Source organism: Pristiophorus japonicus, chromosome 26 (genome assembly GCF_044704955.1).
Source record: "Pristiophorus japonicus isolate sPriJap1 chromosome 26, sPriJap1.hap1, whole genome shotgun sequence".
Lineage (NCBI taxonomy): Eukaryota > Metazoa > Chordata > Chondrichthyes > Pristiophoridae > Pristiophorus > Pristiophorus japonicus.
The window spans coordinates 8705292-8731044 of NC_092002.1; the positions used below are offsets into that span (position 1 = coordinate 8705292).

Genomic DNA, 25753 nt, shown 5'->3' on the forward strand with positions numbered 1-25753 from the left:
CTGGCCCCCAGTCATCAAGATCCACGGCGTGGCCCTGGACAACGTGGACCATTTCCCATACCTCGGGAGCCTCTTATCGACAAGAGCAGACATTGACGACGAGATTCAACATTGCCTCCAGTGCAGCCTTTGGCCGCCTAAGGAAAAGAGTGTTTGAAGAGCAGGCTTCACCAAGCTCATGGTCTTCAGGGCTGTAGTAATACCTGCTCTCCTGTATGGCTCAGAGACATGGACCATATACAGTAGACACTTCAAGTCGCTGGAGAAATACCACCAATGATGTCTCCGCAAGATTCTACAAATCCCCTGGGAGGACAGACGCACCAACGTTAGCGTCCTCGACCAAGCCAATATCTCCAGCACTGAAGCACTGACCACACTTGATCAGCTCCGTTGGGCAGGCCACATTGTTCGCATGCCAGACAAGAGACTCCCAAAGCAAGCGAACTCCTACACGGCAAACGAGCCCCAGGTGGGCAGAGGAAACGTTCCAAGGACACCCTCAAAGCCTCCCTGATAAAATGCAACATCCCCACTGACACCTGGGAGTCCCTGGCCAAAGACCGCCCTAAGTGGAGGAAGTGCATCCGGGAGGGCGTTGAGCACCTCGAGTCTCATCGCTGTGAGCATGCAGAAACCAAGCGCAGGCAGCGGAAGGAACATGTGGCAAACCAGTCTCCCCACCCACCCCTTCCTTCAGCGACTATCTGTCCCACCTGTGAGAGTCTGTAATTCCCGTATTGGACTGTTCAGTTACCTACAAACTCATTTTTAGAATGAAAGCAAGTTTTCCTCGATTTCGAGGGACTGCCTATGATGAGACACAATTCGACCCCGAGCCAGATAGGGAGATATCACGACAGGTGACCAAAAGCTTGGACAAAGAGATGGGTTTTAAGGTGCGTCTTAAAGGAGGAGAGAGTGTTGAAGAGACAGAGAGATTTAGGGATGGTCCCAGGCACCTAAACCATGGCTGCCAGTTGTAGCATATGTAGTCACCTTTAGTAATGACTCCACGAGGCAGGGTATGATACTTAAACTGTGCAGACCTGTAGTCCTTTATTTGCAGCTCCTGAGTGAGGACAACAAGCTGTGTGTTCCTTTTTATACTGGGTTACCTGCAGTGTGCAGGTAACCCTTAGGTCTCCAGCAGCAGCACACTCTGGTGTACAGGCAAGGTGTGTACAGTGTAAGGGAACATTCAGTGTTGCATAACAGTGTTACAGACATCACACAGTAAACAGGCATGCATACACAACAACACTTCCCTCCTAAGCATTTTTCATATCCTTATTGTCATGCCCAAGGGAGGTGATCAGTGGTGGGTTATGGGAGGTTGTGTGGTTGCCAGGTGTGACCCCTGTGCTCACGGCTGGCCTCATATGTTTCCCCTCCCTCATATATAGACCATGTGGGTGTTACTGTTGTGGGATCCCTTGGGGGGGGGGGTGGGGGTAGCCACGGCAGCAGTGGGTGGTGTGTATACACTGTGATGCGGGTAGTTGTGGGCAGGGCCACAAGACTGGGTGGGCTCCTTGTCCACTGTTGTTGTGGGGTGGTGGGCAGGGCCACAAGACTGGGTGGGCTCCTTGTCCACTGTTGTTGTGGGGTGGTGGGCAGGGCCACAAGACTGGGTGGGCTCCTTGTCCACTGTTGTTGTGGGGTGGTGGGCAGGGCCACAAGACTGGGTGGGCTCCTTGTCCACTGTTGTTGTGGGGTGGTGGGCAGGGCCACAAGACTGGGTGGGTTCCTTGTCCACTGTTGTTGTGGGGTGGTGGGCAGGGCCACAAGACTGGGTGGGTTCCTTGTCCACTGTTGTTGTGGGGTGGTGGGCAGGGCCACAAGACTGGGTGGGCTCCTTGTCCACTGTTGTTGTGGGGTGGTGGGCAGGGCCACAAGACTGGGTGGGTTCCTTGTCCACTGTTGTTGTGGGGTGGTGGGCAGGGCCACAAGACTGGGTGGGTTCCTTGTCCACCAATTGGGATGAGGGTCAGGTCATCCCAGGGTTTGCCAGGGAAGCTGGAGGGTATTGGCCTCATGCTCCTGGTGTTGGCCCTGAAGGCCAGGGGTTGTAGGGCTGGTCTGGTGCAGGTTGCCAGTGGTGGTGGCTGGGCTGCCCATTGACCACTGTCCCTGAAGTGGGCCTGCTCCCACTGGCTGTGTGTGTGTCCTGCAAGGGCCATCACATTCATTCCAAAGGTCCAGGCTACATGGTCAGATAACCTGCTGGACCTGGGGGGTCTCCTACAGGGGGATTCCATTAGCATCAGCATGGTCCCTGTAGGACCCAATGTCCTTTGGCAGTGTCCTACCGGTATACATGACACCTTGGCTCTGATCACACATAGTCGAGCCTGCATTATACATTCTAGCATTTGCATCACTTTTGGGTGTCCTGGTTTCAACAGGCATGGTTACATTAGGCATTTCACATTCTTTATCATTATTGTTAAGCTTAATAAACTTGTTCTTAACCTTACTGACACCTGCATTCATCTCATTAGTCACATTAGTTAAACCAGCATCACAATTCATGGTTACATTGCATACATTTTCATACTTGCACCCTTTAATTGCATCTTTAGCTTTAAAGTCCGTGTACTCAAATAGTTGAAACTTCCCCTTTAAATTTTTTGGGTTATCGGTCTCCTTGAAGGGAGCCTTCAAATCCGATTGGCCGCTCAATGTCACATGATGCTCCTCCATGTTCACCCATGGCATGGCAGAGGCCATTTTGATTACAGGTTCTGCTGCTTGTGGTGCTGCAGCCGTTTTCTGGTCTTGCTGCAGGTAGGCTGTGGTGCTCTTTTCTTTCACAGGTTCGATCCTGGATGTTGGGAATCCATTTCTTTCGTCGATGTTCACCTCTTGGAGTGCTGCCCCGGCCCGGAAAGTGGAGTTTGGATCCTCGGTCTCAGCGATTTTGCCAGGGTGCCAGTCTCCTTAAGTGTCCCAATCTTCCCCATCGGTAAATTGCTGAAAGTTGCTGAGATTCGACATGCTGAGCGTGTGGTTCGTGACCTCGTATTCCCGTCGCCAGTTGTAGTGTATGTAGTCACCTTTAGTAATGACTCCACGAGGCAGGGTATGATACTTAAACTGTGTAGACCTGTAGTCCTTTATTTGCAGCTCCTGAGTGAGGACAACAAGCTGTGTTCCTTTTTGTACTGCTGCAGGTAACCCTTAGGTCTCCAGCAGCAGCACCCTCTGGTGTACAGGCAAGGTGTGTACAGTGTAAGGGTACATTCAGTGTTGCATAACAGTGTTACAGACATCACACAGTAAACAGGCATGCATACAGAACACCAATGGTGAAGCGATGAAAATCGGAGTGATGCGCAAGACAAGATAGACAGAGGTGGCAAGTTCAGGAATCAGGCTGGTGTCTCCCTCACACGCAATGACAATATACATCTTTAAACAAACAGGAATTCTATTTAAAAGAACTTTCTGAAATAAAAATGCGCACCGCAGCTTTAAGTAAAAAAAGGAGCAAAACAAAAATACACCCGAAGGTGGGAGGCTGAAGCATTTTGATTGAAATCATCTGGGTCCCTGCAACCAGCCCGGCTCACGTGACGGGAAATGAGCAACTGAGAGCGGGCGGCTCCTGAGCGGCTCTGCGGTAATTAGATAATGGGATGCAAATGTGAGCGGCAACCTGTGTGGCCTGCGGACTGGGCTCAGAGCTGGAGCGGGCAGCAGGGGTTAGGCCTGGCTTGTTGCCTAATGCCAGCAGCTCCTGCACCTTTGTACAATCGTAACCTTACTTAACCTCAACCCATGCGCACAGCGTCAGCTGGGAACTTTCAAAAATCCTGTGTGTTTTTCCATCGTGGTTTTTTTCTAACACTCCAGAGCCCTCTTGGCTTCAGCTACTATTGGTAACAGAAATAAAGACTTGCATTTATGGAGCGCCTTTCACAACCACCGGACGTCTCAGAGTACTTTACAGCCAATGAAGTACTTTTGGAGCGTCATCATCATAGGCAGTCCCTCGAAATCGAGGAAGACTTGCTTCCACTCTAAAAGCGAGTTCTCAGGTGACTGAACAGTCCGATACGGGAATTACAGTCTCTGTCGCAGGTGGGACAGACAGTGGTTGAGGGAACGGGTGGGTGGGACTGGTTTGCCGCACGCTCCTTCCGCTGCCTGCGCTTGATTTCTGCATGCTCTCGGCGACGAGGCTCGAGGTGCTCAGCGTCCTCCCGGATGCTCTTCCTGCACTTAGGGCGGTCTTTGGCCAGGGACTCCCAGGTGTCGAAGGGGATGTTGCACTTTAGGGCATTGTTGTAATGTGGGAATCGCGGCAGCCAATCTGCGCACAGCAAGCTCCCACAAACAGCAATATGATAATGACCAGCTAATCTTTTTTTGTGATGTGGATTCAGGGATAAATATTGACCCAGAACACCGGGGATAACTCTTCTTGGAGGATAGTGCCATGGGATCTTTAATGTCCAGCTGAGAGGTCAGACTGGGCCTCAGTTTAATGTCTCATCCAAAAGACAGCACCTGCGACAGTGCGGCGCTCTCTCAGCACTGCACTGGGAGTGTCAGCCTAGATTTATGTGCTCAAGTCTCTGGAGTGGGACTCGAACCCACGACCTTCTGACTCAGAGGCACGAGTGCTACCCACTGAGCCATGGCTGACACTGTGTACAACAACTTGTATTTATATAGCGCCTTTAACGTCATAAAATGTCCCATGATTCATCACAGGAGCGTTATAAGAACATAAGAAATAGGAGTACGAGTCAGCCATTTGGCTCCTCGAGCCTATTCAATAAGATCATGGCTGATCTGATCATGGACTCAGCTCCACTTCCCCGCACGCTCCCCATAACCCTTTACTCCCTTATCACTCAAAAATCTATCTGTGCCTTAAATATATTCAATGACCCAGCCTCCACAGCTTTCTGGGTCAGAGAATTCCAAAGATTTATAACCCTCTGAGAGAAGAAATTCCTCCTCATCTCAGTTTTAAATGGGCGGCCCCTTATTCTGAGACTATGGCCCCAAGCTTTAGTTTCCCCTATGAGTGGAAATATCCTCTCTGTATCCACCTTGTTGAGCCCTCTCATTATCTTATGTTTCAATAAGGTCACCTCACATCAACAAGATTTGACACCGAGGCACATTGGAGATATTAGGAGAGGTGACCAAAACCTTGTCAAAGTGGTAGGTTTTAAGGGAGCCTTTTAAAGGAGAGGTGGAGAGGTTTAGGGAGGGAATTCCAGAGCTTGGGGTCTGGGCAGCGGATAGCACGGCTGATAATGGAGGGGCGCGTGATGTGGGGACGCACAAGAGGTCGAATTGGAAGATCGCGGAGATCTCGGCGGGCTGGAGGAGGTTACCGAGATAGGGAGGAGACGAGGTGGTGGAGGGATTTGAACACAAAGATGAGAATTTTAAATTCGTGACGTTGCTGGACAGGGAGCCAGTGTGGGTCACCCGACTTCTATTTGATGGATTCTGTGCTCATCAAGTTGGGGCGGGGGGGTGGGGGGGGGGGAATTAAGGCTGGGAAACAGATGTCTCAGGCAGCTAGCGTAGGGTGCATCGAAGCTCCAAGGCTGTGTAAGTATTTCTGCAACACTGCTCTATTATTGGCCACTGGGAGGACGTGACTTACTGTCACCCTCCCTGCAGCTCTCCCATTATGGCACATTTCAAATCGGAGACTGGGTGATAGGCGGAACCATTCCCTCATATCACACAGCTGGTTCTCTTCTGTGCTTTTATCTATTTTTATTCAATTTCACACACGCCCCCTCCCCCGCTCCCCCCTCACACTCCAAATAAATTTCAAGCCCCGAATTATCAAATAATTAAACTTTTTAACTGCAGCTCATTCTGTGCGATTTCATGAATTGTTCCCCCAGTGTCCTCGCCTCCTCTCCCGAAGGTGCTGACTCACGTTGGGGCGTGACAACCTCCACAGTCACATCTGTGAGCTCGGCGAGTGTGGGCAGGCAGTTTAAATTGCCGAGGGCATAACGCCGGAGCCCTCACCTGTAGCGCTCACACTTTCCAGCCGGGGTCACTGCGACAAGGAGCAGGAACCCTCGGCACATGTCCCTTCCCAAACCCGGCACGATTGCAGACTCACGCTAAAGCATCGAGACTCCCGCTGCCCTGATTTAACAGGGACGTCTCAATTTTGTTGAGTGAATTTTAATCCACTTCCCGACTTCAGAGCAGCATTTTCGGAGCCATTCGAAAGAAAAAAAAAAGACTTGCATTTATATAGCGCCTTTCACAACCACCGGACGTCTCAAAGCGCTTTACAGCCAATCAAGTACTTTTTGGAGTGTAGTCACTGTTGTAATGTGGAAAACGCGGCGGCCAATTTTGCGCACAGCAAGCTCCCACAAACTCATCATCATCATCATAGGCAGTCCCTCGGAATCGAGGAAGACTTGCTTCCACTCTTAGCATGAGTTCTTAGGGGGCTGAGCAGTTCAATTCGAGAACCACAGTCTCTGTCACAGGTGGGACAGTGGTTGAAGGAAAGGGTGGGCGGGGAGTCTGGTTTGCCGCACGCTCTTTCCGCTGCCTGTGCTTGATTTCTGCACGCTCTCAGCGACGATACTCGAGGAGCTCAGCGCCCTCCCGGATGCACTTCCTTCACTTCGGGCGATCTTTGGCCATGGACTCCCAGGTGTCAGTGGGGATGTTACATTTTATCAGGGAGGCTTTGAGGGTGTCCTTGTAACGTTTCCTCTGCCCACTTTTGGCTCATTTGCATTTATATAGCACCTTTCACTACCTCAGGACGTCCCAAATTGCTTTACAGCCAACAAAGTATTTTGAAGTGTAGTCACTGTTGTAACATAGGAAATGCAGCAGCCAATTTGCGCACAGCAAGCTCCCAAGCAATGAGATAGTGACCAGATCATCTGTTTTTAGTGATGCTGGTTTAGCGATAAATCTTGGTAGGATGCCGGGGAGAACTCCCCTGCTCTTCTTCAAATGAATGCAGCGGGATCTTTTATGCCCACCCGAGAGGGCAGATGGGGCCTCGGTTTAACATCTCAACTAAAAGACGGCACCTCCAACAGTCATCATCATCACAAGCGGTCCCTCGAAACGAGAATGACTTGCTTCCATACCAAAAAAGGATGAGTTCACAGGTTTTTCGAATGAACGACCCGAACTACATCCTCAAGGGTGGAAGATGCCTGTGCGTGGATTTTGCTCCGACAGTACAACGCTCCCTCAGTACCGCACTGGAGTGTCAGCCTAGATTACGTGCTCAAGTCTCTGGACTGGGACCAAATGGCCATTGTTTATGTTTGACCCTTGATGGTGCCGTGACGTATCTTACTGCCGGGACATCCTATCCTGCCCTCAAACGCTGTCCATACACTCCAAATGTTTGTTTTTCTCGAGCTGTTTCCTCTGTCCATGGATCCACCGTGTTTTTCAATAGGATTCAGTCTAAACAATAAATATCGACCTTGTAGATTCACTGTGACTACTACAGTCGGAATCTGATCACTGTCAACCGTGGCTCAGTGGGTAGCACACTCCTCTTATGCCCGAGTATGTAGGTCTCTGAGTCTTAAGTCCGGAGGTGCCGTCTTTCGGATGAGACGTTAAACCGAGGCCCCGTCTGCTCTCTCAGGTGGACATAAAAGATCCCATGGCATTATTTTAAAGAAGAGCAGGGGAGTTCTCCCCAGTACCCCGGTCAATATTTATCCCTCAACCAACATCACTAAAACAGATGATCTGGTCATTATCACATGGCTGTTTGCAGGAGCTTGCTGTGCGCAAATTGGCTCCCACGTTTCCCACATTACAACAGTGACTGCACTCCAAAAGTAACTTCATTGGCTGTAAAGCGCTTTGGGACATGCTGAGGTTATGAAAGGCGCAATATAAATGCAAGTCTTTCTTTTCTTCAAGTGGGTCAGTACCCCTTGATGTGCATTTCCCTCCTGAGCCAGCGGGAGGACAAGGGCCCCAGTCTTAACCAGTCACAATCCTGCACTTTGTTTCGACTCATAGCTCAGTGGGGCATGGCAGTTTACGGTTGATGAAACATTCGCACTCAATCAACAAACAGGCATTTTTACAATGGTATAAAGTGCACGAGGCTCTGAATCATTCCAGCGTCTCTCTGAAGGAGGGTTGAAATAACATTCAGCTTACAAATGATCGCCTGCCTGTAAATAGCAGAGGAATTTAGCATGAGCGTTACATAGGATATACAGCACAGAAACAGGCCATTTGGCCCGACCAGTCCATTCCGGCATTTATGTTCCACTCGAGCCTCCTCCCGTCTTTCTCATCTGACTCTATCAACCTAAGCCTCTATTCCCTTCTCCCTCATATGTTCATCTAGCCTCCTCTTAAATGCATCTGTACTAGTTGCCTCAACCACTCCCTGTGGCAGCGAGTTCCACATTCTCACCACTCTCTGGGTAAAGAAATTTCTTCTGAATTCCCTGTTAGTGACTATCTTGTATTGATGACCTTTAGTTTTGCTCGTCGAGCGTGTTAAAGATTTGGAATTGAACGATGACATATGTAATTCCTACCCTTCAATGGACTTGGTGTGATTCTCCCTGCAGTTTATGCAGAATTACATATATTTTTAATGCATAGGGTTATCCATCGTCTTCTTAATTTCCTTTTCTCCAAACCGCTCACTCTGGATTTTGGACACTGCAACAAGTCGGCAAATTCACGACTAGCTTAAGTTGAATTTACAGCACAGAAACAGGCCATTTGGCCCAACTGGTCTATGCTGGCGTTTATGCTCCACATGAGCCTCCACCCACTCGGCATCAGCTAACAGCTTGTATTTATATAGCGCCTTTAACGTAGTAAAACGCCCCAAGGGCTTCACAGGAGTGTTGACGAACAAAATTTGACATCGAGCTGCATGAGGAGATATTAAGGCATATGGCTTGGACAAAGAGATAGGTTTTAAGGAGAATCTTAAAGGAGGAGAGGTGGAGAGATTTAGGGAGTGAATTCCAGAGCTTAGGACCTTGGCAGCTGGAGGTACATCCGCCATTGGTGAAGCAATTAAAATCGGGGACGTACTAGAGGCCACATCAGCATATCTTTCTATTCCTTTTTCCCTCATGTACTTACCTGGCATCCTCTTAAAGGCATTGATGCTGGAAACCTCAACTACATTCCACATTCAGAAGGTCAAGTTCCCTCATTTATTGCCATCATTACCACCCATTCGGAAAACTGTGTGGTAATTTCCAATATTGACTCAGCCTACATGATGCAATACTTGAGACTCCCAAATGTTTTATTTTATTGCCATATTTTCTCCACTCCCCCTCGACTGACCCTGGAGTTTGGTTCCATAGAGCCTGGGCGCCTCTCCCAGTCAACTATTTAAAGAAAGACTTGCATTTATATAGCGCCTTTCACTACCACTGGATGTCTCAACGCGTTTACAGCCAAAAGAAGTATTTTTGAAGTGTAGTCTGTCGTAAAGTGGGAAATGCAGCAGCCAATTTGTGCACAGCAAGCTCCCACAAATAGCAATGTGATAATGACCAGATAATCTGTTTTTATTATGTTGACTGAGGGATAAAATATTGGCCAGGACACTGGGGATAACTCCCCTGCTCTTCTTCGATATAGTGCCATGGGATCTTTTACGTCCACCTGAGAGGGTAGACAGTTTAACATCTCATTCAAAAGATGGCACCTCCGACAGTGTGGCACACCCTCAGCTCTGCACTGGGAGCGTCAGTCTAGATTGTGTGCTCAAGTCTCTGGAGTGGGACTTAAACCCATAACTTTCTGATTCAGAGACGAGAGTGCTACCCACTGAGCCACGGCGAGCACCTAAAACAGCTCACTGCTGATGAACTACTTTTGAAATGTTAGTCACTCTTTTTTACACATCCACAATCTGTGTCTCAATGAGGTAAATGAGCCATTCATTTATGTTGGTTGAGGGATAAATGCTCTTTTGCAAATAGTGCCATAAGATTTTGTTTACTGCCACTTTAACAGGCAGACAGGCCTTCAATTGCCTCAACCAAAAGTCATCAAGGGCAGTCCCTCGGAATCGAGGAAGACTTGCTTCCACTCTAAAAATGAGTCCTTAGGTGGCTGAACAGTCCAATACGAGAACCACAGTCCCTGTCACAGATGGGACAGAGAGCCATTGAGGGAAAGGGTGGGTGGGACAGGTTTGCCGCACGCTCTTTCCGCTGCCTGCACTTGCTTTTCTGCATGCTCTCGGCGATGAGACTCGAGGCTCTCAGCGCCCTCCCAGATGCACTTCCTCCACTTAGGGTGGTCTTTGGCCAGGAACTCCCAGGTGTCAGTGGGGATGCTGCACTTTATCAGGGAGGCTTTGACAGTGCCCTTGTAACGTTTCCTCTGGCTTGTTTGCCGTGAAGGAGTTCCGAGAAGAGCACTTGCTTTGGGAGTCTCGTGTCTGGCATGCGAACAATGTGGCCTGCCCAACGGAGCTGATCAAGTGTGGTCAGTGCTTCAATGCTGGCCTGGCCGAGGACGCTAACGTTGGTGCGTCTGTCCTCCCAGGGGATTTGTAGAATCTTGCGGAGACATCGTTGGTGGTATTTCTCCAGCGACTTGAAGTGTCTACTGTATATGGTCCATGTCTCTGAGCCATACAGGAGGGCAGGTATTACTACAGCCCTGTAGACCATGAGCTTGGTGGCAGATTTGAGGGCCTGGTCTTCACTAGTTTCCTTAGGCGGCCAAAGGCTGCATTGGAGGCAATGTTGAATCTCGTCGTCAATGTCTGCTCTTGTTGATAAGAGGCTCCCGAGGTATGGGAAATGGTCCCCGTTGTCCAGGGCCGCGCCGTGGATCTTGATGACTAGGGGCCAGTGCTGCGCGGCGAGGACCTTTGCCTCATTCAAAAGACAACACCTCTGACACTGCAGCATTCCCTCAGTTAAGCAGGTTGGGCCTATACTCATTGGAGTTTAGAAGAATGAGAGGTGATCTAATTGAAACGTGTAAGATTATGAAGGGGCTTGACAGGGTAGATGCAGAGGGGCTGTTTCCCCTCGTGAGAGAATCTGGAACTAGGGGACATAGTTTCAGAATAAGGGGTCATCCATTTAAAATAGAAACGAGGAGGAATTTCTTCTCTGAGGGTTGTGAATCTTTGGAATTCTCTAGCCCAGAGAGCTGTAGAGACTGGGTCATTGAATATATTTAAGGTGGAGTTAGACAGATTTTTGTATGATAAGGGAGTCAAGGGTTATGGGAATCAGGCAGGGAAATGGAATTGAGGCCAAGGACAGATCAGCCATGGTCTTTTTGAATGGCGGAGTAGGCTCCAGGGGCCAAATGGCCTACTCCTGCTCCGATTTCTTATGATCTTATGTACTGCATTGAAGTGTCATCCTTGATTATGTGCTCAAGTCTCTGGAGTGGGGCTTGAACCCATGATTGTCTGATTGACAGGCAAGCGTGACACGATTGAGTGAAGATGCCACTAGGCCAAGGTGGGCAGTGAATAAGGATGCAGCCAGTTCCAGAGTGAATTGCATGATGTGTTATCGGATCAGAACTCTGTCAATTCAATTCAATTCCCCCGACACCACTGGGCTCAATACCTCCTCCAAGCTTGCACTACAACCAAAATCATCGGCACTTACTGCTTGAGTGAAGTAGTGTGCCATCGCAGCAGCTGCTTTGCAGTTATGGGACCCGGTTTCCATGGCGATAGCTGATTGCAGCAGTGAGGCTCTTGCTGAGAAGCTACCGACACTGTCACTGATATTAATGACATTGGAAAATGCTGCGCTTGGAGGGGTGGGTGGGGGGGCACGGGAGATTTTTCCAAGAAGCAGCAACTGAATTCTGCCAAAAATAAATTTAAATATTCATCTCCTCCCTCTACACCATTTACTTCAAGTTGCTCCTGAGTGTACCAGAAAAAAAGAATTGCTGCTGAATGGGTAACCTGTAGGATTTTTTCCAGCAGCACGATTCATTTCAACCCCAGTGTCTTTATAAATCATAAATTTTCCTTTTAGATTTCTCTAATATCCCGCGCCCTGCCACGACATGTCCGCACTCCCCATTGCTAAGGGCCCAGACAGTGAGCATTGACTGGCAATTCAACTGCTTCACAGTTGAGCCTGATCATGTCCTCTCCGACTGCCCGTGTCAACTCTGGGACCTCCCTGCAGCCCTACGCCAGATTTACATCCAGATGCTTACAGCACTAAAGTCCATTGTGAGGCTATCTTTGAATAATTCTCTTTTACCACTATGTATTGTAGTACTAGGCTCCTGCCGATGACCAGGTACGGAAAGGTACCGAACACAGGTACCACAAGATCTCACCTGGCCTGTGCGGAGTTTGCTGATCTCAGTCATATTGGCAACTGTGGCACTACATTTGGTCACAGTGCATCAGGGCTGGGGAGCTGGAAGGGGTAGGGGATTCCTGCACTTGATCGCCATCCATTGCCCCCCCCCACTCCCTCCGCGCTGAAAAGTGCATGTGTAGATGTTGGCCCTGCTTATGGTACCCTCCAACGTTGAACACCTGCTGTGCTGTCGAAGCTCACAAATGACCACTTGGCTGAAGTATTTGAGCACAGCAAGGGTTGATGGCTTTGGGAATGGGGAGCGGTGTACAGCCAAACACATCACAGTAGCAGTATGTAATTTGTTTTAAAAAAAAATTGTTCCTGGAATGTGGGCATTGCTGGCAAGGCCGGCATTTATCGCCCATCCCTAATTGCCCCTTGAGAAGGTGGTGGTAAGCCGCCGCCTTGAACCGCTGCAGTCCGTGTGGTGAAGGTGCTCCCACAGTGCTGTTAGGGAGGGAGTTCCAGGATTTTGACCCAGAGACGATGAAGGAACGGCCGATATATTTCCAAGTCAGGATGGTGTGTGACTGGGAGGGGAACGTGGAGGTGATGGTGTTCCCATGTGCCTGCTGCATGGGAACACCACCTAAAGGTCGCGGGTTTGGGAGGTGCTGCCGAAGAAGCCTTGGCGAGTTGCTGCAGTGCATCTTGTAGATGGTAGACACTGCAGCCATGGTGTGTCGGTGGTGGAGAGAGTGAATGTTGAAGGTGGTGGATGGATGACAATCAAGCGGGCTGCTTTGTGTTGGATGGTGTGTTGAACTTCTTGAGTGTTGTTGGAGCTGCACTCACCCAGGCAATTTGAGACATGATGTGTGGTAAGTTTAGCAGGTTTGGGGGAAAAAAGGTGACTTTGGACCTATGAGTCCCAAAGCTCTCCATCATTGGGGAGTTCCATGTGTCATGTCTGGGTCTGTTGTAGACTAATTAATAGAGATTAGTTGCTATGATGTCAACAACTCCATTATCATTGTATCATGTGACTACCAGGATTCCCAAGTTCCTAGCTCGCTAAAATTGATCAACTGGATCCGATTTACTTGTACATATTTAGAAAATCTCTCATAACTGTATGAAACATTAACAAAGCTTAAACAAGCACCTCCCAAACTCGCAGCCTCTGCCACCTAGAAGGACAAGGGCAGCAAGTGCATGGGAGCACCACCACCTCCAAGTTCCCCAAGTCACTCGCCCTCATTACTGGGTTAGAATCCTGGAACTCCCTCCTTAACAGCACTGTGGGAGCACCTTCACCACACGGGGCAATTAGGGCCTTGCCTGCGATGCCCACATTCAGAGAATTAATGAAAATAAAATGCCAGATCGGCTCAGATGGCGCACTCTTGCCTCCATGTTTAAATCACAACTGGACTTCAGTACGAAGAGAAAGAAGAAACAAAAGACTATTTCTATACATCCTTTTGTAACTTCAGGATGTCCCAAAGTGTTTTACAGCCAATTAAGTACTTTTTTTTGAAGTGTAGTCACTGTTGTAATGTAGGAAACACGGCAGCCAAGTTACGCACAGCATGCTCCCACAAACAGCAATGTGATAATGACCAGATCATCTGTTTTTTTTAAGTGATGTTGATTGAGGGATAAATATTGGCCCCGGGACACCAGGAAGAACTCCCCTGCTCTTCTTCGAATACTTGGACTAAGCGAGAGAAATAAATATGAATTTATTTTGATTGCAGAAAGCAGGAATGATCAGATATTAAAACCCATTATCTTCTGTCTTTTCCACCCACCTGAGAGAGCAGACGGGGCCTCGGTTTAACGTCTCATCCGAAAGACGGTGCCTCCGACAGAGCAGCGGTCCCTCAGTATTGCACTGGGATGTCAGCCTAGATTATATGCTCAAGTCTTGTGAACTTGAGTATTGTGTACAGTTTTGGTCTGTTAGTGTGTGTGTTAGTGTTATTAGGTCTCTTTACCAAAGGAAGGATATACTTGCCATCGAGGGAGTTCACCAGATTGGTTCCTGGGATAAGGGGGATTTGTCCTATGAGGAGAGATTGAGTAGACTAGGTCTATATTCTCTAGAGCTTAGATGAATGAGAGATGATCTCATTGAAACATACATAATTCTTACAGGGCTTGACGGGGTAGATGCAGGGAGGATGTTTCCCCTGGCTGGGGAGTCTACAACCAAGGGTCACAGTCGCAGAATAAGGGGATCAGCCATTTAGGAGAAACTTTTTCACTCAGAGGGTGGTGAATCTTTGGAATTCTTTATCTCAGAGGGCTGTGGAGGCTCAGCCTTTGAGTATATTCAAGACAGAAATCGCTAGATTTTTGGATATTAAGGAAATCAAGGGATATGGGGATCGGGCGGGCAAGTGAAGTAGAGATAGAAGATCAGACATAATCTCATTGAATGGCGGAGAGGGCTCGAGGGACTAAATGGCCGACTGCTGCTCCGAATTCTTATGTTCCAAGTCTCTCGGTAGGCAGGGCAGAACTCGATAAATGTGTCCCAAACTTTCCAGGCCCTTTTAATTGTTGTTTTTTTGGAAACGCAGAAGGAACACTTCTAGCATTTATCGTGACAAGTTGCTGTCACCACACAGTGGTACAGTTCTACTGACGATTACAAATATTATGCCTCACTAAGTGAAACACAGATTTCTCCCGACACATGTACTTCATTCAAACAACAAAAAAAGAGAGGGCTAGGCAAATGTTTTTTTTCTCTAAAAACACCATCTGGGAAGCATTTTGCTTTATCCCAAGTACAGGTCCGTGCCAATCACAGACATATAGCCCTGCAAACAACCAAATTGAACAGTGACTAGTGACGCTCATGTGCTCAGTCGACATTTAGTCTTTAAATCGGACAAGCTGGACGGCTTTCCAGAGTTTCAGTTCTTTATAAATCCGGAGGGTTTGTCGCTAATTACGTGGAAGGAGGCCTCAGCCGGTAGCGTCATTATTGTTCAGAGATCCGGTCGATGGTATAAAGTAGAATGTTTCTACAATGTTCTCAATCCTGAAGGCAGTTTTATTAAGAGCTTCAATCAACACAAACTGCATTTTCTACTTTTGGGGGAGGGGGGGGGGGGGAAAAGAAAAAAAAAAATAACCAGACACTTGTGTGGTAAAAATTATAAAGAAAATACTGTTCTGTAACCTACTAATACGGGTTACTGAATTCTGGCTATTTGACTGGTGATTCGCTTGACAGCTTCCATTATGCTTTCCTGCTGGAAAAAAATGGCACCCAGATGTGTCTGTGGAACTCCCTCATCCTCAAAAAGTGCTGAATCAGTAGCTCAAGAACGAATGCCACGAGGAGAGTCCCCTCTTCCTTTGTATGAGCAAATACTATATTTTTGGTCCCTGGGAGCAAGGGGCTCGGGAGAGCGCCGTGAAATGCAGAGGACGCGTGGAATGGTGCTGCACAATACAGCTCCGATAGATCTAAATTAAAGCAACATTTCCCAGTCAAAGTGCTCGGTAACAAACTTAAGACGGGCACCGTCCCAAAGTAATGAGAGACCAGGGCCAAATAACTCGGCTTCTTTTAAAACTGAAGTGAAGGCAAAGAGAGGGTAACACAATCCGTAAGGCGGCAATAACGCGCTGGCCTTGCAGTGTTGTCAGTGACCGTCTTATCCAGCATATTGGCACTGGCTTACTACATCAAGGGACGACGCACAAAACTAAATGCTCTAAAATGTGCTTCTTGCGCCATACTCGTCTCAAACTTGGTCCTACTGCCAGTATCTCTGATGTTAGCGTACACCGCGAAAGACGCTCTCTCCAGACACACCCCATGCTTGGATGGACCAAATGTACAATTGTGCCAATGAACACAATATGAAAATTTCACAGGCCCACACTAGCGTGGCTTTTACTCGTGATTCTGGTGACAACACTGGCTTGGTTGGCGCTCCACCATGGGCAGTCAATCTCCTGTTTGAATCATGTCAGCGGCATTGCAGTGTGATTGCACACGCACTCTCTCTTTAAACAAAACCAAATTGCTGTGAAATAAGTACTCGCCTAGTGCTGGGGCTAACTCGGACAGTGCAGTCACCAGAATTCAGGGCTTTACGCGGCTACCGATTAATCAACAGCCAGATAGCCAGAGGCACAGGGATCCCTTACAATCAGATTAACTCACGACAGAGATGCTGAAGCAGTACAAGATGTTTCAGAGGTGTTTGATGGGTTATATGGGTCATCCTCCTGTAGTGACTGGGTTAACATTCACTGTTCTCGGTTTCATTCATTCCTCTTTGTTTCTCGCTCACGCACACAGGACACGCACACGCACACAGGACACGCACACAGGACACGCACACAGGACACGCACACAGGACACGCACACAGGACACGCACACAGGACACGCACACTTGCATCAATGGAGCTCGAGAGGAGACTGCTGCCTCTGCTGAAACATCCTTTCGGTTCGCGACCCGAGCTTTTACTCCAAGGACTGTAGCATGAGCAGCTGCTTTAGCACCTTGGTCTGACTCGTCTCCCGGATTTCGCCTGCTAGGAACATCTCGTCCACCACCGTGTACACCTGAAAGCATGGGAAGGAGACGGGAGAAATCACCACATAGAATTCCAGAAATGTTCACACCGCCAGCACACTTTAAGGGTCACTGGATAACTTTGATTCTTTGATAGCACCTCCTGAACCCGTGACCTCTACCATCTAGAAGGACAAGGGCGGCAGGCGCATGGGAACACCACCCTGACTTGGAAGTATATCGCCATTCCTTCATTGTCGCTGGGTCACAATCCTGGAACTCCCTCCCTAACAGCACTGTGGGGGCACCTTCACCACACGGACTGCAGCGGTTCAAGGCGGTGGCTCACCACCACCTTCTCAAGGGCCAATTAGGGATGGGCAAAAAATGCCGGCCTTGCCAGCAATGCCCACATCCCAAGAACAAATTTTTAAAAATAAATAGCAGGTAGCCTTGCTAAGTATTTAAAAATATTTACAGCACAGAAAAAGGTCTTTCTGCTCAGCTGGTCATGCTGGTGTTTATGCTCCACACGAGCCTCCTCCCACCCCATCACCATATCCTTCTATTCCTTTCTCCCTCCTGTGTTTATCCAGCTTCCCCTTGAATGCATCTGCGCTATTCGCCTCAACCATTCCCTGTGGTAGCGAGTTCCACATTCTCACCACTTCCTGGGTAAAGATGTTTTTCCTGAATTCCCGACTGGATTTATTAGTGACCATCTTCTTTTTATGGCCCTTGGTCCTGTTCTCGGCTGCAAGTGGAAACTCACTCCATCTACATCATACGTTCTCTACGTATCTTGGTCCATTTTCTTCCTGCAATACCTGGGTACGCTGCCTTATTCCTACTTCTGCCCTGTCAGCTAACTAGCGCAGGGACTTAACCTGGGATCTCTGTGATGCAGCCCCAATTTTAATCACTTTACCACTGCCGGCTGCACCTTCAGCTGCCTAGGCCCCAAGTACTGAAATTCCCTCCTTAAACCTCTCTACCTCCCTTTAAGACACTCCTTAAAATCCACCTCTTTGACCATGCTTTTAGTCACCTGACCTAATACCTCCCTATGTGGCTGGTGTCACATTTTGTTTGATAACGCTCCTGTGAAGCACCTTGGGACATTTTACTATGTTAACGGTGCTATATAAATGCAAGTTGTAGTTGATTTAGTATCTTATTGGGCGAGACAACTATGTATTGAAAGCAGCAAAATATTGGACCGTTAAAGCTCAGAACAATACAGTTCTTCATTCTCAACAAACGAGCTCATTAGGCCAGGCAGATATATCGATCAATATAGGCTGAAGAGCTCAATTTGCTGATATGCAAAATGCTCCTTTCTCCCCCCCACCAGTGAATCTGTTTTATTTTAGAAAGATTCGATACCTGGATAGTGTTGAGCCTTGTTCAGACAAAGGGTTGGACAGCATTTCTAGGGGTTGCACAAGTGATAAATGATAAGCTTGTGACATAGGCACATTAAACCCTCTGGGATATAATTATGTTATGCATCAAACTAGTACCATTCAAGATGTAGTGCTGTCACAAAGAATTCAGTAAAGGATGTCAGTAGGCGTATAACATTTGTTAAAAGAAAACATCAAGCAACTATATTAATTGTAGATTTTGTCCTTCCAAACTGGAGTTAGATTTAGAGAAAGTATTTTGGCACAAAACGCTGGTAGTTACTGGCAAGCCACTGGCAGCAGTGAGAGCGCAATTTGAGGGGATGAATTAGAACATCTCACAAGAAACACATTGGCACAACCTTAAAGTGTGTTGGTTAAATGGTGCTATTCCTATCTGCTATTGATATCAACAGATCACAACATGCACCCAACATACATTTAAAAGAAGCACGTCAACAAACAGGCTAAGCAAGTTTATCCAGCTGAACTATGTCTATACATTAAAAATCTTACCCAGGACATACACTTCCTGTCTTCAACTCTGACTGCCCGTTGTAACAATTTTTTGGTCAGGCTTTGCTGTCAATGTTGCTGCCTCAACATTTCCCAATTTTACTATGTCAACTGTCACGGTGTGTAGCTGCACGTTCCCGACGAGGCAGCACCGTGAAGCAGGTTTCTGATGCCCCCAACAATTATTTATATAGCGCCTTTGACATAGTAAAACATCCTAAGGCGCTTCTCACAGGACTGTTTTAAGGCAAAACAAATAAATTTGACACCGAGCCACATAAGAAGAAATTACAGCAGATGATCAAAAGCTTGGTCAAAGTGGTAGGTTTTAAAGAGCGTCTTATAAAGGAGGAAAGAGAGGCGGAGAGGTTTAGGGAGGGAGTTCCAGAGCTTAGAGACCAGGCAGCTGAAGGCATGGCCACCGATGGTTGAGCAGTTATAATCAGAAATGCTCAAGAGGGCAGAATTTGAGGAGCACAAATATCTCGGGGTTTGTGAGGCTGAAGGAGGGCGAGGCCATGGAGATATCTGTAAACAAGGATAAGAATTTTGAAATCGAGGCGTTGCTTAACCGGGAGCCAATGTGGGTCGGCGAGCACAGGGGGTGATGGGTGAGTGGGACTTGGTGCGAGTGAGGACACTGGCAGCCGAGTTTTGGATCACCTTTAGTTTACGTAGGGTAGAATGTGGGAGGTCAGACAGGAATGCGTTGGAATAGTCAAGTCTAGAGGCAACAAAGGCATGGGGATGAGGGCTTCAGCAGCAGATGAGCTGAGGCAGGGGTGGAGATGGGCGATGTTACGGAGGTGGAAATAGACGGTCTTAGTTATGCCGCGGATATGTGGCCGGAAGCTAATTTCAGGGCAACTCACTGCGGGCAATTTATTAGTAGATGAAGCAGAGCCAAGGTTCATTCCCTTGCTCTGGGTATTATGAAGAGCAGCTCGTTGGAGTGCCAAACTACTGGTGCACCGATCGGCGGGAGGTCAGTTCTCCTGATCTGAATGTTGAGTTGCTGATTTTAACCCTGGGACATGCTGAGCGTTTTTCTCAGAGAGCGCGCGGGAAAAATTTAAATATCGGAGGCAGAGTCATCCCTGAGCTCTTTCTCACTCTTAGCAGCTCGTTTCAGAGTGGATTGATCACAGCGGAAAGGTGTTGGGGAGGGAAAAAAAACTTAGCAGCAACAAAAACACAAAGTTTCCCACAAGTGGCACAATAACCTACCTTGTAGAAATTGAAGACAAGATCTAATTCACAGACATTATGGAAATATTCATTCAAAACCTGCAATAAGGTGGAGACAACAGGCAAAACAAGGTTACTAAATCTTTACTCATACCTTCTTTACAGTGGATTCTGCTCAAGCTGTGGCAGGGCAGAGGGGTTATTCTAAAAAAAAAATCAGGACCAGAAAGCATTGGAGCCCAGAAGATATACCATTCTATTGTAGCTTATTTTCTAGCGAATGGCACAAATAGTTTCTGCATCTTATCTCAGAATACACTGCAACAACTCGCCAAGGCTTCTTCGGCAGCACCTCCCAAACCCGCGACTTCTACACCTACAAGGACCAGGGCAGCAGGCGCACGGGAACACCACCACCTCCACGTTCCCCATCAAGTTACACACCATCCTGATGTGGAAATATATCACCATTCCTTCATTGTCGCTGGGTCAAAATCTTGGAATTCCCTTCCTAACAGGGCTGTGGGAGTACCTTCACCACACGGACTGCAGCAGTTCAAGGCAGTGGCTCACCACCACCTTCTCAAGGGGCAATTAGGGATGGGCAATAAATGCCGGCCTTGCCTGCGACGCCCACATCCCATGAATGAACAAAAAAAGACACTGTGCTGAAAGTTCACTCCCATCACATATCTGTCAATAGTGGGGCGTGATCCAAGTCAGTCCTGATTGTAAACACATGACAAACAGATAAAAGAAATACTGGAAACCCATTTTCAAAAACTGTCACTTTCGGTGTGTTCTAAAAGGAGCTGAAAACCGAATAGCAATGTACACCCTTTCACTGAAACACACTTTTAAATAACTCAAGGGCTTTGAATCATAGAATGATGCGGCTCAGAAGGAGGCCATTCGGCCCATCGTGCCTGTGCCAGGTCTTTGAAAGGGCTATCCCATTAGATTTAATGGGTAAAGGTCTCAGTCAACATAGAATAATGCAGCAAGGATGATCCCAGGTTCAACTCTTGGGGTCTGTCGTGTTGATCCTAAGCTAGTGACCCGGGGGCGGTGGGGTGGTGGAAATGGCAGAGTTTCTGCCCCTAATCGCTAGCCAACTAAGCCACGGTTTTTGTTCCTCAAAAACTCTGGTCATGTAATTAGCACATTTCTACAACTGATATCTTGCAGACTAAAAGCCCAACTTTGGTGACATCCCTTCCATTATTTGAGACACAATCACCGTTAACTCTCCCCACTAATAGGGAGGAAGCGAGCAATTACAAACTTCCTAGGAAGTTGGAATGCATCTGTACAAATTCAGTTTGTGCAGATTTCCTGCTACAGCTGTGGCCCTTTGGCACCTCCTCCAAGTAGCCCATTCTTCCCATACAGGCCTCGACAGTCCATATAAGCAGGCTGCTCTATGGAAGGCCATTGAGCCCAATATTGTTCTCACCCAACATACATACACGGGCGTTCACACACGCACACACTTTAATGTGGCAATGAGAGGCAGGAAACCTGGCTCACCCCTCCCTCCCTCCCTCCCCACGCCTCAGACCCAAGGGTGCTGAGGGTAAGTGTAGGGCTCCAAATGGTGCTCTAGTTCAGATTAGTGATCTCGTGGATTCCCTCCCCAATGAGCGTCCTGGTCGTGATAGCTCAACACACACAATATCCCTCTTCTTTAAAATAAATAACCCTTCAGTGAGTGAACCACAAACATAACTTGGCACCAAGGTCTGCCGTGTACAGTTTAGAGTCAAAATTAAAAACATTGGACTTTAAATCAAGTCAACATTTTCCAGCTACAATCGCCTCTTACCTCCACAAAATTGTGGATAGCCTCCAGATAGACCAGATTATTGTCGTTGACATCCACACAAATGCAGAAGTAGAGCCCAGCGTAACGCCGATAAATGATCTTGAAGTTTCGAAACTGTAAAGGGAACAGAAGAACGTTTGAAACAACGTTGATTGCTGGTGGAACAACTCCACTGGCAGCAAATAAGTTGAAGCTTAATATATTCAAAGCCTTGAGCATAATGAGCATTCCCGCTAATACGTTTTTGGTCATTTTTAATCGCAAGTCAAAGTTATGATGACAATCTGACAGTAGCATGGTAGATTAGCAACCTAGAGCTTGCATGTTCAGATTCCCCAGGCCATTTCAGAGGGCAAGGAGTCAACCACACAGTGTGGACAAGGGTCACATGTGGACTAGACCAGGTCGGGGTGGCAGGTTCCACTCCCTGAAGGATATTAGTGAACCATTGGATTTTTATGACAAAAAACGACAGTAGACAGGAGTAGACGGCTTGTATAACTCACTTAACTCCTCGTTCAGCAGATATCTGCCTTCATCCACACCCCAGCTGTGCCTGTTTCCTTCCACTCTGCTGCTTGATGGCACTTCCTGCATCTACCATTTCCTCTCCCAATTTACCCACCATCCTGCAGCTCCACGACTTCATATTGGTCCTCGCCTCTAGATGAACTTACCCTTGTACTCACTGCACGACAGTCGCCTCAATCCTAGTAACACGGCTACCTTTCTCTGATCTTTTGTACATGTGCACATCAAGTGAGGTTCGAGGACATGAGCAGATAATCCAGGCCGACACTCCCAGTGCAGTGCTGAGGGAGTGCTGCACTGTCGGAGGTGCCGTCTTTAGGATGAGATATTAAACCTAGGCCCTGTCTGCCCTCTTAGGTGGATGTAAAGAACATAAGAAATAGGAGGAGTAGTAGACCATACGGCCCCTTGAGCCACATCTACCTCAACTCCACTTTCCCAACCGATCTCCATATCTTTAATTCCCCAGACTCTCAAAATCTATCTATCTCAGCCTTGAATATACTCAGAGACTCAGCATCCACAAACTATTTGAACAAAAGCAGGGGAGTTCTCCTGGAGTCCTGGCCACCATTTATCCCACAACCAGCTAAGATTTGGTGCAAAGAGTGTTTGATTGTTTTCAACTCTCAAGACAACATAAATCTTTAGTGTTGTGACTAGGGGCCGGATGAAAGCAAGCAGTTTGCAGCTTGTTTAAAGTAATGTCACAGCTCATTCTTGTACTTTCATCAAGAAAATTGTATTGTATCGAATTTTGTTCTCCCCCATTTACCTATCCTTAATTACCATTTCCTGCATCTCAAAAGTGACTGCACTTCTAAAGTAATTCATTGGCTGTAAAGCACTTTGGGACGCCCGGCGGTCGTGAAAGGCACTGTAGAAATGCAAGTTTAAAAAAAAATGTAAACACAGGTCTAGGATTATGGGAAGCAGGCAGGCAAGTGGAATTGAGGCCAAGATCGGCCATAATCTTATTGAATGGCGGAACGGGCTCGAGGGGCCATATGGCCTACACCTGCTCCTATTTCTTATGTCTAATTTTCTAGAAGCCAACATATGCAGCAAATGTAGGCTCGGTTTCCCTTTCCTGTACAAAGCAGGTGAAGGGACTAAATATAAAGAGTCAGGATAAAAATTAAAGCGATATAAATAAATAAGTGGATGGCGGGGCAGTGCAGCAGAGTATTGATGCAATACTGTGCTCTCTGCTGGAGTCGTTCGATAGAAGCTCTTCCCTGCAATTTACTCTGAGTGAGTGACTGATTTCTATGAGACCATTTAGGGTGAAGATATGAAGTAGAAGGAGAAGTGAGTTGTTGTGCAGAGAAGGAGAGGAGAGAAAAAGGAGTAGATACAGGAAGCGTATGTTTGCTTCCCTCCTCTCCTGAAAGCGGAGACTCAAGCTGGAGTACAGCACCTCACCCAAGCAGTTATTCCTGAAGTGTGTCAGCACAGCAGGCTACGGAGGGCATTACAGCTGACGCTTGATCCTGTCCTGACCAAAGACGTCCACTTCTGAGCATCAATCAGTGCCAGCTATGGTTCAGTGGGTAGCACTCTCGCCTGAGTCAGAAGGTTGTGGGTTTAAGGCTAGGCTGACACTCCGGTGCAGTACTGCACTGTCGAAGGTGCCGTCTTTTGGATGAGATGTTAAACCGAGGCCCCGTCTGCTCTCTCAGGTGGACGTAAAAGATCCCATGGCACGGTTCCGAAGAAGAGCAGGCAGGTTATCCCCGGTGTCCTGGCCAATATTTATACCTCAACCAACATCTCTAAAACAGATTATCTGGTCATTATCACGTTGCTGTTTGTGGGAGCTTGCTGTGTGCAAATTGGCTGCCACGTTTCCCTATATTACAACAGTGACTACACTCCAAAAGTACTTCATCAGCTGTCGTATGAGGAAAGACTGGGTCGACTAGGCCTGTATTCACTAGAGTTTAGAAGAATGAGAGGGGATCGCATTGAAACGTATAAAATTCTGACGGGGTTGGATAGACTGGATGTGGGGAGGATGTTTCCCCTGGCTGGAAAGTTTAGAACAAGGGGTCACAGTCTCCGGATATGGGGTAGGAAAGTTAGGACCAAGATGAGGAGAAATTTTTTCACTCAGAGGGTGGCGAACCTGTGGAATTCTCTACCACAGAAGGCTGTGGAGGCCAAGTCACTGAATATATTTAAGAGGGAGATAGATAGATTTCTAGACACAAAAGGCATCAAGGGGTATGGGGAAAAAGCGGGAATATGGTGTTGAGAGAGAGGATCAGGAATGGTCATAATGGCGGTGAAGACTTGGAGGGCCGAACGGCCTACTACTGCTCCTATTTTCTATGTTTCTATGTAAAACGCTTTGCGACATCTGTTGGACGTGAAAGGCGCTGTATAAATGCAAGTCTGTCTTTCTTTCAATCAGGAACGAGAACCTAGGCTGATTGGTTTCTCCGCCCTGGCCCGGGGACATTGAGGCTAACGGCTGGGTCTCAACTGCTGCCCTGGGTAAGTTCAGCCACAGAGGGAATTGAACCCGAGGCTTTCTGGGTCCACCTGGCTGAGCGTCGCTCCAGCTGGAGCATTTCCCCACTGAGCCATCTGCTCAGCTGAGTTTTTTTTTAACTTCTGATCCTCGTTTAACAGATCACACAATAAGTGACAGGAAAACCAGGTCACGGCCATCAGCCTTGGCATCTCTCCCCATCTGGAGCATTTCTTTTTGCTGAATCAGTTTCTGGGGTCTAAATAGTATTAGTGTTTCTTTCACGACTCATTAACAGTCAGTCAGTGCCAAGTCCCTGCCTTGGTATTAACCACGCTCCATCCTTCACTCTATTCTCTTCGTCCAGTCATATGTTAATGACAGACACGGAGTCTGTCACAGCTGTGTTGACTGGCTAAATGGTCATGCATGTGGAAAAGGACAGAAGAAGTTAGAAAAAACACCCAGGTCAAGAGTTGAAGGCAGTGGCAGTAAATAGCGAGCGACAATGAGACCAACTACAGTCTGTAAATCACCGGACTGGCTGCGGGAGGCAAAGCCTTTCGGGTGGGACTCCTCGCGTTAAACAACAATTAACATTTATAAAAGCATCTTTAGTGTCGCAAAATGTCCCAGAGCACTTCACGGTAAGGGGCGGGGGGGGGGGGGGGTCATACCACAGCAGGAGCAGGAGGAAGCGAGTGGAGGAGGTGGTCGAAAGCACAATCAAAACTACAGGTTTTAAGGAGGCGATAGATGGGCGAGATAGATGGACTTGGGGAAAGGAGGTTCCCAGAGCTCCGTCACAGATGGCGAAGGGCGGGGAGGGGACCGGACGAGAGTCTGAGCGGTGATGGGGAGACTGAAGGAGCGGCAGTAGGGAGACCTGTGGGATGTGTCCGCTCTGAAGAGGTTTGGGAACACAGTGTCGCACAAGACTGAGCACGAGCGAGAACACCTCCCCCTCCCTGCA

At 47.8% G+C, this 25753-nt stretch overlaps 1 protein-coding gene across 1 annotated transcript in view; it reads right to left on the reverse strand.

Annotated features, from left to right (window-relative positions):
* Window positions 1–15029: 15029 nt before the first annotated feature.
* ap2s1 (adaptor related protein complex 2 subunit sigma 1) overlaps window positions 15030–25753 on the reverse strand; it is a 32006-nt gene continuing 21282 nt past the window's right edge. The window contains exons 3-5 of the mRNA XM_070867773.1: window positions 21774–21887; window positions 19988–20047; window positions 15030–16888 (exon numbers count right to left, since the gene is read on the reverse strand). Of these exons, the coding sequence (XP_070723874.1) occupies window positions 16787–16888; window positions 19988–20047; window positions 21774–21887 (276 nt within the window). The 3' untranslated portion in view covers window positions 15030–16786. The remainder of the gene's footprint in view (window positions 16889–19987; window positions 20048–21773; window positions 21888–25753) is intronic.